The sequence below is a fragment of the Penicillium waksmanii genome, assembly GCF_028829765.1.
Source record: "Penicillium waksmanii strain IBT 27052 chromosome Unknown utg000004l:1.0-5674109.0:1.0-5678898.0, whole genome shotgun sequence".
NCBI lineage: Eukaryota > Fungi > Ascomycota > Eurotiomycetes > Eurotiales > Aspergillaceae > Penicillium > Penicillium waksmanii.
The window spans coordinates 772,149-784,406 of NW_026643251.1; the positions used below are offsets into that span (position 1 = coordinate 772,149).

The window sequence follows — 12,258 nt, forward strand, 5'->3', positions numbered from 1 at the left end:
TTCCATTACTCGGACCGAATCAAGCAATTATGTGCTGAAGCAGAGTTAAACTGCTTTACTTACCGCCGTACTCGCCGAATTTCAACCCCATAGAGGAATTTCTTGCTGAACTCAAAGCTTATATCAAAAAGAATTGGCCAGTGCTTGAAGCAAATCCCGACCAAGGGTTTCATGTTTTCTTTCCGACGGTGTATTTGGATGGTCATGATACAGTCAATAGAATTATTCGATCTCGATATGAGCGCTATAACTTGATATATAGAGTGTGGCAGTAGGACTCAAAGAATTTCTCAATTTGTATTGATCAAGCCGATATCGAGAAAGGCTGTATCAAATGCCAAATGCAGTATAACTCGTTTCTCAGGAAGATGATATGGTGTACACGGGATGCGCAATATATTCATCATGCATATATATATTGAAAAACGTAACTAAACGCCTACCCAATAGGCTTAATTCCAATGATATAAGCGCAAATATCAAATCCTAACGCCAGTATCTATCAATGTCTATAGCCCACAAAAGACTAGTTCAGTCAATCATTGTGGAGCCGGTAACAGGGATATCGGGTGCGTACTCTAACAATAAGTTCTATATAACTCTTGCCATCTCGAAATATCTCAGGAGCAACGTTTTTCCCTGACTTGCCTTTGCAATGCTGATAATCTAGGTAGCTTCTCCCTTTACCAACAATGCAGTGGCCGTATCGTTGTCCATCCGGTGCTGGTGGATGGAGATATAATACCATAGCGGCGCCGCTGCGATAAAGAGGGTCGCCAAATGGGTCGGGATGATCCGCTAGATTATTCCTATCAGAAATCGCAAATTCAGATACAAGCCCCAACTCTTTCGTTCTCCTCATCAAATCTAAAACATCATCCGCGTTCATACCATCAGACGAGTCTGCAGGCTGGGGTACCCCAGTGTAGCGAGAGAGCACGGGTGCAGACAAGTCGAGCAAGTATGCCAGAGAGACAAACACGCAATTTTTGGTTAGGGCATTGGGATTGTAGATTGATCCTGTCCCCACTGAAGAACTTCCATAGCAAATAGAAGCTATACGCTGAGCGATCTCTCTATCGGTGTTTGCGTTGCCTACCATAGTTGGTTTATGGAAGACTGGATGGCTTAGATTCAGTGCTGATTAACAAACGTATCAGCTCTAGCTATAAGCCTTTGAATCGATCCGCCCATGACTACTAGACTTACTGAAGCTTTCCTTTAGGGCGTTGAATGAGACCCAATGGTATCCGAATCCCGTGAGAGCGGGTGATTGTGAAGGTGGGGGTTTCAGGAAAGACGAAGATAATAAGCCAGTTTTTGGAGATGAAGCTTTGGAGCAGAAGCAGAAGGGAGAGAAGTAATCGAGTAAGTATGTATTCTCTGAGGCTGTGCCCCTAGCCGCTTTGTGCTTGGCGGCAAACTCACTGGTCCCCGCCATCAGAATAAACAGTCTTGCCATGAAGGAACAGCGCGATGTGGAGGGGCCCATGTACTACCGTTGAATGATTGGACACCAAAGCAGCAGATAAACTGGCCACTCGCCTCACTTTTATGCAATACGAGGGATTGTGTTGAGGCCATGGGGGCCATTAAAATACTGCCAAGAAAGGAGTTCGGGGTGGGTTAACCGTAATAGGTATAGCGACGTTTCAAAAGAGGGACCGAGAAAGAATCTCTGTGTGTAGGTATTGAATCTGATTTCGATCCATGCTGTACTATGTTGGCATTGCGCTAGGCAATAGGCACGCTCTATGTTCTGGATCAGCGGAAAAAGGCCAAGTAATCAAGCCTCCCTGATTATATTACTCAATTTCTCACGTGACAGATAGCACAAAGTCAGGTTGCTCACTGACCTTGTTTTACAGAAGGGGCTATGTGCAGACGCCAAGAGACCGATCGTTTTATGAGGTGTTTTGCCCAATGATTCTGAAGGCCAGCTCAGCTGAGAAGGGCCAGTGCGGTAGTCGCATGACGGAAGTCGATTCTCACCCGGTCTCACCCCATTCTCACCCTGTCTATTGCGCACTCACCCTAATCACCCTGGTCGCGCGACGCTAAAGCGGCGCTCACCCTACTCTTACCCTGGCGGCACCCACCGCACTACTGACTGTGTTTTAGCCACACGCCGGCAGGTCAGTAGTATGGTGGGTGCACATGGGAATCCCTGCTGTTGTGTGTTTTGCTTTTGCTATTTTCGTCTTGGTCTTTTTGCTGCTTTTTGATCTTCCTTGGCTATCGGTTTTGCCCGGAATTATCGGTCGCGCCCCTACTTCGGACCTCATCCTTGGTTGGGGAATATTATACGGACTCACTGCATGCCGGTGTGCTCCAGGGCTACCTAGGGCTATAATACCTGGTGCCAGTGTGGAGGTGCAACGGGCGTCACGGATGATTTATATACAGGTAGTACTACTAGTAGTATCTCCAACTTGAAGGAACTTCCCATCCATCCCAGGTGCTCATGAAAACTTGAACAGTACTACCTGGGCATTACTATCTAGCCTGTAGTGACTGGGTAGTAGCTATATTACAGCAACGTAGTAACATCCATGGATTCAGCTTCAATTTGCTACTAGTATTGAAACAAGACCGTAAATGGAACATTAGAAAAGTACTAGTAGTTCTGTCGTACTATGTCAAGAACCTTGGAAACGTGATGGGAGTCGTAGTACGTTATTGCAATTACAACGATTCAAGTTATTGTGTTATACTAGTACCAACTTGAACTTGCTAGCGCATCTTCAAGTTCTCTTTGAGTTCTTGAATTTTCGCTTCTCACGCATCACTCCCCAAAATGTCCTGCAACATGATGCGCCACGGCAGCCTCATCGCCCTCAAATGTGTTGCAAATAGGACATGACACGACCGCCGCTGTTGTTTGAGTAGCAGCACTTGCATCTGTAACGGCGCCATCATGCCTCTCGTCGACATTCTTCTGCCCCTGTGTTTTACCACCACGTTTCTTTCCTTTAGCGGGACGAATATACATATCCAGCCCCAACGGTTCTGACGAAGGCTCTTCGGGGCCATCAAGACGCATATCACGCGCACCAAACCGATTGCGTCTCCCACTTGCATCGCCTCCCTCTGTCCTTAATTGCATTCCACCCTCGGCCTCTTGGATGCTTCCCGGCTCTCTATCAATTTCTTCTTGTTTCGGGCCCGATGGCTCCTCGCCACTCTGCAGGCTCTGCACCCTTCCGACGCGCCCATCAGTGAGACGCACTTTGACGCCTCGGGGGTGATCTCCGCGCGTAAGCAATTCGCTAACTGCACCTGAAACTGTACGCCCTGTGGGCTGGTCGGCCTTGAGGACGATGTTGACGACCGTGCCAGGGTTGATGGACCTTGAGGGGGGCACGCGTGGGTGGGAGGGGCGCGAGCCGCCGCGCCCACCACGCCCACCACGACCGCCATTAGATTTTTGGCGATTCATTTTGGTATGAATGTTTTTAGGACAAGGCGTGAAGAATAATAGTGATGAATGGGGGCGTGTCAAGACACTCGCGCGTCTCGGGAGGTGAAACATGAAATCTTTGAAATCTTGATGTGGGTCCGGGTATGATGTCGGTGTCAGTTCTCATCACTGCAACACCATCTATTGTATTAATTGCTGGCGGAAGCTCAGGACCTTGAAATGTGGTGCATGCATGCGAATATCTAGGAGAGAGAGAGAGAGAGAGAGAGAGCGCGCGCGTAGCAACAACTTGAACGGGTAGGCAATCACTATGCCTGAGGCATCAGCCTCAACAACAGCAAATAGCAGACAGCACTTTTTCTAATACACTCGTGCACAAAGGCATGGTATAGTCTAGCTCTTGAAACAGGGTCTTGGAAGGCGGTGATTTTCACGTTCATTAACATCATTTACTCGAAAGGGGTCTAATTGCAGAGTTGTACACATAAACATATGAGTAGGAAATCACCTATGAGTTTTGGCTCTCAACGGTGAGCGTTCCCGTTTTTGAGATCAAATACTCCTCGATTGCCACGTCCTTGCCTGCCTCCTTTCCATAACCCGATTCCTTGATGCCGCCAAAGGGCGACTCCGCACATGATGAGTTACCTTAAGTGTGTTCATTAGTATTCATGTAAGCAGCGAAGATATCAAATTGATGTCCACATACCTGTATTCATGCCGATCATACCAGCTTCAAGGTTTTCTAGGAGTCTCCATGTCCGATCAACATCCTTGGTGAAAAAGTAAGAGGCGAGGCCCATATTGGTATCATTTGCCTGCTTAACGGCTTCTGCTTCGGTTTCAAATTTGTATAGCCCAAGCAATGGCCCGAAAATCTCCTCTTTGGTCGTCAACATATTGGAGGTCATGTTAGAGATGATCGTAGGTTCAAAAAAGTAGCCATTGGAGTCCTTCGGCTGCTTTCCACCACATAACACTTTGCCGCCCTTGCTCACAGCGTCAGCAACATGCCTCTCAAGCTTCTCAATCCCTTGACATGTGGTGAGAGGACCCATCGTTGTTGTAGTATCGACCCCGTGTCCAACGCGAAGTTTCTGAGTAGCATCTAGTATCAATTTGGTGAATTCATCATAGACTCCGCTTTGAACATAAACTCGGTTTGCGTGAGTACATGCCTGGCCAGCAGTACGCCACTTGAGAATCATAAGCGCAGCGACTGCCTGATCAAGGTCACCATCATCAAAAACTATGAAGGGGCAATTTCCGCCCAGCTCCATAGTGAGTTTCTTCAAGCCCTCGCTGCAATGCCGGGCAACGATGCTCCCCACTCGAGTACTCCCAGTAAATGTCACCTTCCGTACAAGCGGATGCTTACACAGTCGCTCACTGACACCAGGAGTACTCTCATTATCTGTCGATATAACATTCAAAACGCCAGCTGGAAGCCCAGCACGAAGAGCAAGATCGGCCAAGGCCATAACGCTCAGGGGTGTTTCGGGAGAAGGCTTCACGATCATAGAACAGCCCGCTGCAAGGGCTGCTGCGACCTTTCGGATAATCATTGCGACCGGGAAATTCCAAGGAACCAAAGCGACGCTCACGCCGATGGGCTGCTTTATCACGAAAGTGCGGCGGTTTGAGATCGAGGGCTGAGCAACGGACCCTCGAACGCGCTCAGCCTCTCCTGCAAACCACCAGGCAAAGCCCAAGGCATAATCGACCTCGCCAACTGCCTCGGTCATAGGCTTGCCAGTCTCATAAACAACAATTTTGGCAATGTCCTCTCGGGCGTTGGTTATAAGCTCGTGCCATTTGAGCAGGATTTTGGCTCGTTGGCGAGGATTGATGGTTCGGTAGCTCTCAAAAGCGGTTTGGGAGCTTTCGACATATTGATCCACGTCAGTGGTATCATTCGCAGGGCATGAAGCAAAGACTCTTTTCGATCCGGGGTCTATGGGAGCAATGAATTGTCAGCATCTAGAGAGGGCCGGTGGGTGATAATTTGGCAGAGACAAACCTTCCACATCAAATGTCTTGCCCGATTTTGCTTTTACCCATTCGCCATTGAGAAGCGATGCTTCATGAAGGAGCGAGGGGTCGTTCAACTAGTAAAGAGTTAGAATCTCGATCCGACGAAAAATAATTTCGAATGGGTATCAGACCGTAAATAATTCTGACTTGGTCATCTTTCCGGTTCTTTGTTCACTGATTTGAAGATGCTTTGATTTTTGGGTTGCGATTCGGATTTTATTTATACAGCACTGCTCCTCGACACTCTACCATCTAGCCAAAATGCCTACTTCTTGGAAATACCAAATATTCCTCGCACTCGATTGGTTTACATCAACGAACGGTTACGTGGAAAGATGGAGTAGTCCCGACCGGAAACCGGCCATATATCCGGCTTTGAGCTGCTGGAATATTTTAACAGAATTACGACAGTAATCGTTTGATTAGAAAACCAAAATAAGATTTACACTAGTCACACATCAATTTCCGCGTAGAGGGGTGCAGGAAAGTGGGGTGGCGCCGTGGCCTCGGCGGAGATGTCCCATCGCAGGGACGGAGACGGCCCGAAAGTCACGTAATCGAACGATGACCGACGACAGTCAGCGCTTATGCCTTGTAATTAGTATTCAAGTTTATAGTATTAACTTATATCTTATGGTTATTTAAATATCAATTGGTTCTTGTTCATCGGGGTCTGGAAAATATTGATCGCTTGAGTCTAGACTTCAAACTATCAGTTCAAGACACAGAGTCCTCGAAATGGCTCCTCCCAAGCATGTCAATATTGCAGTCATTGGTATGTGATTTAAGCCCAGATTTGATCAAATGTACTGGGAAAAAAAATATCTAATATATTTCCATTTTGCAGGTACCGGTGGAGTGGGGTCGGTTTTCATGTCTCAACTTTCATGGATCGCGAAGAATACACCATCAACACATTTCAGCCTCTGCTATATCGCCATGATTGACAAAGCTCTATATCACCAAGACTACTCCCGAATCGAAATTGATACTGCGGTCGAAACTATGGAAAAAACAGGCTCTCCACCACCCGCAATTCCCGCCATTATCGATTATCTTTCAGGCGCACCTCACAAAGTCATCATGGTGGATAATACTAGCTCTGGAGCAATCGCCGAGTCATATCCGAGCTTCCTCAGACGAGGCATCAGCATTGTTACTCCCAATAAGAAAGCTTTCTCCGGAAGTTATCAGCTCTGGCAAGATATTTTCAGCGCCGCAAAGTCTGGCGGGTCGCTCGTTTATCACGAGTCATCGGTCGGAGCAGGCATGCCTATTATTTCGACCATGAAAGACTTTGTCCAAACAGGCGACGAAGTGACAAAAATTGAGGGTGTATTCAGCGGCACCATGTCATATCTGTTCAATTCTTTCGCCCCCTTGAATGGAACGGGAAGCAAGTGGTCGGATAATGTGAAGAGGGCGAAAGAACTTGGATTCACGGAGCCCGATCCCCGTGATGATCTCAATGGTCTCGACGTCGCTAGGAAACTTACGATTTTGGGTCGGTTAGCTGGATTACCAATTGAAAATCCCAGCTCATTTCCTGTTCAGAGTTTGATTCCGAAAGACCTGGAATCTGCGAAGAGTGGGGATGAGTTCCTCCAGAAATTGCCCGAATTTGACTCGCAAATGGAAGAGCAAAAGGCTGCGGCGCAGAAAGCTGGAAAGGTCGTACGATACGTCGGCAGCATTGATATGGCCAGCAAGCAAGTTAAAGTTGGCATGGAATGGTTCAATCCGACGGACCCTATTGCTACGCTGAAGGGGAGCGACAATATCATCAGTTTCCACACAAAGCGTTACGGAAGTATGCCACTTATTATACGCGGCCAGGGGGCTGGTGGAGATGTCACTGCCATGGGTGTTTCTGGGGATCTGTTGAAGGTCTTGGTTCAGCTCGGTTAGTAGAATTGAACAATATTACTATTTCCCTGACGCGTCGTGGTTTTGCAGATCTATTTTCCAACGCTGCGGGATATTGTATAAATCATAAAAGAAATATCAAACATTTCTCCTTTTCATTTAGCATATTCTTCACACAATAAATACAACTGACAGGAAACATATCATTATTATCGTAAAAACAGACATTATTCAATTTGTGATCCAAGTCTTCCAGATGGGCGAGTCGTAGGAGAAATCGACAAAGTTACGGTACGTCTGGAATGTTTGTGTATCAAGCGGCTTCGGACAAGTCAGGCGGCACTGGACATCTGGTCTTAAAGGAATACCCTGGGCTGCAATGTCGAAGTTATGATCATAGAGCTCCGGGTAACTTCCAAAGAATGATGGGTCGATCTTATAGATTGACACACCACAAGCCATGTTAAGCTTGTTGAAAACAGCCCTGGAACACACGGGGGATGTAAAGATGGTTGCAACATCAGGTGCAGGAAGAGCAGCCTCTAAGATTGCAGGGTCTTCTTCAACCTTCGAATCAAAGTTGGCGATGATGTCTGTAACACGGATGTAGGCTTTTATTGTAGGGGCCCCCATAATCAACTCAGACATCCAGGTCTCAACCACATAACTGCTCACGGTATCGCAAAATATTTGGTCAATCTGCGGGTTGGCTGAGTGAAGTTGAATAAGGCGGTCGCGAATTGATGGGAATGGTATCCAATCAATGACGCTGGGATATGGGGTCTGCAACTGCAATGCGGTGGGCCGATATTGGGGATGAATTGAGTTGTATGTCTTTGTGCATGGATTTATTTGCCATGCTGTGAGATTGACGATATGGTAAAATCGTGTTTTCGCATACCACTTCATCACATCTGGTCTCGTGAGGCTATTGAAGAGAGATAAAAGCATCATGACTTCTTGGTAAAAGCTATCAAGGGGTCAGTCAATAGTATTTTGCGTGTAATATCTGGATACAACTCACAATAGCATAGCCGGTCCTGTTTTTGGAGTGTTGAGGTCCACCTTGCTCTTAAGGGTTGTGCGCAAGCTTTGAATGTGATCCGAAAATGGGGAATTGGTATCAGTCCAATCTTTGTTCAATCTCATTCTGCAGCTTTGGTTGCTAGATAAAGCTCTAGTATACGGATCGGTTCCCATCTGATAGTCGAAGGACCAGATGCTAGGAATTTCCTGGGCTAGGCTGCTGACTCTTTCGGAGATGGACTCTGACCTGGAAGAGTTTTCGCAAAGCCGCTGGGGCCCTTCGGATAGATCTAGGCAAATTCCGGTTGGCGATTTAGACCGAGGAGATCTGAGCGAAACAGCCATTTGTTGCGAATTATGAGATGGTTCGGAAATCTGAATTATATCGTCTTCAATTGCTCCGGATTCAAATTCTCCAAGGATATCATTTAAATCAATGGAATAATCGTCTGTGTTTTGGTCTGGCCTCTCCGGTTTTGACCCATCGATTGAGGTGGAGACTGTCTCTGATAGTGACTGCAGGTTTGCAGTCATCCTGGACAGTTTTGTGTGCACGTCTATGAGACTTTTCCGAAGCCGGCCATTCTCCTCGCGGAGTTTGCGAATCGTTTCATCGTGTGGTTCGTCATTTGAACCAGCACGGTCGCGTAGTTCCCGCAGATGATCCGCCTGTCTGCGGCGAAAGGCTCGCTGCGCTAATCTATTACGAAGCTTTCTGCGGACATGTTAGTTCTAAGAATGCCACCCTCTCGAAACATTGTTGATAGACGAACCGCTTCTCCACATCAATGTTCGGAGATCTATCATCCTGCGGGCTGTTGCTCGGAGCCATTCGTGGAGATGCAACCTTGCTACCTCGCATATTCTTGACGCAGTAAACTATCTCGAGCTCGGACACGGGAGATGAATTGAGGAGAAGAGTAATTGATCAATTACTCACGGGCGCGATGGCCCTACTAAACATTGGGGAAATCGGGTCAAGTCATTTGCGGGAATCCATACCGGGAATGGTTTCCCGCTCTACCATTCCCGTGTAAAATATTACAAATGGCGATAGAACGAGCAGAACATCTTGGAGAAATATATGAATCAGACAAATGGGATGAAGATAAGGATTCCCAGGGCCATCGGTAGCCTAACTAGATCCCGTTGGGCCAGTCGGCACATGTTAACAAATAAGTAGTACAGGTATGAAGTAATCAGGACTCTCAAGATTTCGTACTATCAGTTTGGGTTGCAGGGGTTCAACGTATACTCACAATGCCCACAAATTTGAAATCTGCAAAATGGAACAGAACTTGGAGGGCCACTCTATACTTAAATGATTATGAGGCTCTTGCATGAAGACTCGCATGCAGATGCGATAAAAGTGGAGAACAAAAGATTTCGGATCAGCCACATGGCATAGTGACGCAATGACAGGTGCTAGGCATGGCTCAAACCCGAATTGGAATCGGCTTAGATGCAGGAAGTATGGAGTAGCTCATCCATTTATTTTCCCAGGTCTTTGAATTGACAGACCATTCAGGGGAATGGGCGATGGTGATTGGCCGACCGAGGAGCAAATTTCCCGAGACCCGAGAATTCTCGGCTCAGCCGGTCGTCGGCTTTGAATTATGAGGTTCGGTTCCAACTCTTCGGCTTACAACCAGCATGAAAATTCAAACAAAACAATCGGCTTTGAAAATTGTGGTCCGATTTCACGAGAATGACATCCTGCGTGATGCCTTTTTTAAAATTATTTCTCTTTCTTCAATACTCTGCAATTGTCTATTCAGTGCTATCAAGATTGCTCCTTTGCTGAGCATCGAGCCCGTTCGTCGAGTACATTGATTCAGTCTAGTAAGACATTCCAACCCTCGCAGGACTTAAAAATAAATTTATACTGACGTACCTTAAAACAGACTTTCAGAATTATCTGGACAAAACTCTAAGACAAAAGCAAAAACAACAATGCTTTGTCCTAATCTTTGCGGCATGGCCAGCTTGCCGGAACGGGCTCTGACCTCTGCCACTCCCAATGTCTGGATTGAGTTGGCAAACCCCAAAGAGAACATCTACACAACATCAGATGAAGTTCGCGGGTATATCAAAATCGAAGTTGAGCGGGAAATTCCCTTAGAAAAGATCGACATCACACTTGAGGGAACTTCTTCTACGTCTCTAAGCCGAGCCATCGCATTCGTCCCTGGCCGACGGGAATCTTACCAAAAGTTCTTGCAATTACGCCAGCCAACAAACGAATTGGATTATCCCAAGATTCAAATCCTGCTGCCAGGCCAGCAATATCAACTGCCATTCACTTTCGTCATTCCCGAGCAGATTCTCCCCCAATGCTGCACCCACGAAACCCGGAATGCCGGTGTCAAGAACGCCCACCTTCGTCTACCACCTACTCTTGGAACCGGGCCTACTCCGTTCTGGAATCTCCGCTCTACTCCAGACGATTCTCCAGAGATGTGCCGTATTCAATATGGCGTCCGAGTCCAAATGTACGGCAAATCATCCCCCGAACCTATTAGCGACCTCTCGCAAGATATCCGGGTGATGCCAACGACTACGCAAAGCGAAAAGGCCTATGATCCCTCAGTCCTCTATATGCTCAAGGAGCAGGCTCTCACATCGGGTCTGGGCCGCCGCGAACACGGCAACTTGGAAATCTCCGCCACCAAGCCTACCCCGATCAACCTTCAATCCTCCAATACCGGTTCCACCAACTCCTCCCCCACAGCTCTGCAGTTACATCTTCGCTTCGATCCTCTCAAGAACGAACTTCCTCCCCGTCTCTCCTCTCTCAAGTGCAACCTCAACACATCGACCTTTTACGCCACCGTCCCTTGGGAAAACTACCCTACCCAAAACGACATCACCCCGCTGCAAGTCGACCGTGAAGTCTACGAGAAGAGCATGTCCCTTTCCTCACTAGATCTCTCATCCGTGAAATGGGAGAAACTCCCCTCCTTCTCCACAATCTACCAAGAAAAACTCAAGAGCGACGACGAATCCGACGCATCATTTATCCCAAGCGAGGAGCAAATCGAGTCCTGGGACCAATGCAGCTACACAGCAACGGTGACTGTTCCAGTCATCCTCCCCAACAAGAAAGACTTCTTGCCTACATTCCACTCCTGCTCCATATCTCGCAGCTATGCGCTTGATATCTCTCTGGGCCACCGCACGTCTTCGGGTCTTTGTGGCTCTAGTACGAGTTTGAATGTGCCGGTAGAAATGGTTTATTCCGGCAAGCAGTAAATTTCTTGCTCGGGAGCTTTCTTTCATTTCGATTTCTTTTGTTCTATACCACTTTGCTTCCTTTTTTTGTGATACCACCCATACTACCTACCTGTTTTATACAAAAGCGTTGCCTCGGAGGATGGATTGCATATATTTTCCTACTCGAGGTAGATCACGAATACCCCTACTACTTTCTATAGAATATCATACTAGACATACATCATAACGAATTTTCTATCACATGATCTTTTTTTGTAATTTTCTATATTAGCTGGAACAATCAATTTCATAATCTCCGTCTAACAAGTTAAATCGGCCTAACTGGTACTGGTAAAGTACAATGCTGCTGCATCTGTTGTTCAAGTTGTACAGTTGATCCTGAAGTCTATTCTAGGAGTGGAGATAGGATCGAGTCTTGGCTGACCGGTATTTTTGGCCTCCGAATGATGGTTCTAAATTTGCAAGACAGCTTACCAGCTAGTAGAAAGAAAGAGGACGGATGGAATTTGGATAGATATCTTGAGGCATACATGATCTACAGCAAATGGTGTATGAAAAAGCTGGGAAGCTACTCGTAAAGGCCAAATAGTACTAGGAGTCTTTCAAGTTGACAGGCGGTGAGGTCGAAATTCATGATATTACTCGTAAAGATACTCTGTCCGCCAGCGACACTGATT

The 12,258-nt window shown here is 46.9% G+C and overlaps 5 protein-coding genes across 5 annotated transcripts; 2 read left to right on the top strand and 3 right to left on the bottom strand.

The window, feature by feature from the left end:
- Positions 1-2,785: 2,785 nt before the first annotated feature.
- On the bottom strand, positions 2,786-3,439 carry N7481_003154 (YwbE family protein; the record flags this gene model as incomplete). Its single annotated transcript, XM_057262373.1, has 1 exon — positions 2,786-3,439. One exon carries the CDS (start codon positions 3,437-3,439, stop codon positions 2,786-2,788), a length of 654 nt encoding a protein of 217 aa, XP_057124034.1.
- Positions 3,440-3,929: 490 nt separating this feature from the next.
- On the bottom strand, positions 3,930-5,610 carry N7481_003155 (NAD-dependent succinate-semialdehyde dehydrogenase; the record flags this gene model as incomplete). The annotated part of the gene is made up of 4 exons (XM_057262374.1): positions 3,930-4,069; positions 4,131-5,375; positions 5,442-5,529; positions 5,587-5,610. The coding sequence occupies 4 exons, from the start codon at positions 5,608-5,610 to the stop codon at positions 3,930-3,932; spliced, it is 1,497 nt and encodes a 498-aa protein (XP_057124035.1).
- Positions 5,611-6,394: 784 nt separating this feature from the next.
- Positions 6,395-7,363, top strand: N7481_003156 (uncharacterized protein; the record flags this gene model as incomplete). Its single annotated transcript, XM_057262375.1, has 1 exon — positions 6,395-7,363. One exon carries the CDS (start codon positions 6,395-6,397, stop codon positions 7,361-7,363), a length of 969 nt encoding a protein of 322 aa, XP_057124036.1.
- A 189-nt stretch (positions 7,364-7,552) lies between these two features.
- N7481_003157 (bZIP transcription factor) lies at positions 7,553-9,179 on the bottom strand (the record flags this gene model as incomplete). The annotated part of the gene is made up of 3 exons (XM_057262376.1): positions 7,553-8,291; positions 8,346-9,062; positions 9,121-9,179. 3 exons carry the CDS (start codon positions 9,177-9,179, stop codon positions 7,553-7,555), a joined length of 1,515 nt encoding a protein of 504 aa, XP_057124037.1.
- Positions 9,180-10,300: 1,121 nt separating this feature from the next.
- Positions 10,301-11,599, top strand: N7481_003158 (uncharacterized protein; the record flags this gene model as incomplete). The annotated part of the gene is made up of 1 exon (XM_057262377.1): positions 10,301-11,599. The coding sequence occupies one exon, from the start codon at positions 10,301-10,303 to the stop codon at positions 11,597-11,599; it is 1,299 nt and encodes a 432-aa protein (XP_057124038.1).
- Positions 11,600-12,258: the final 659 nt, after the last annotated feature.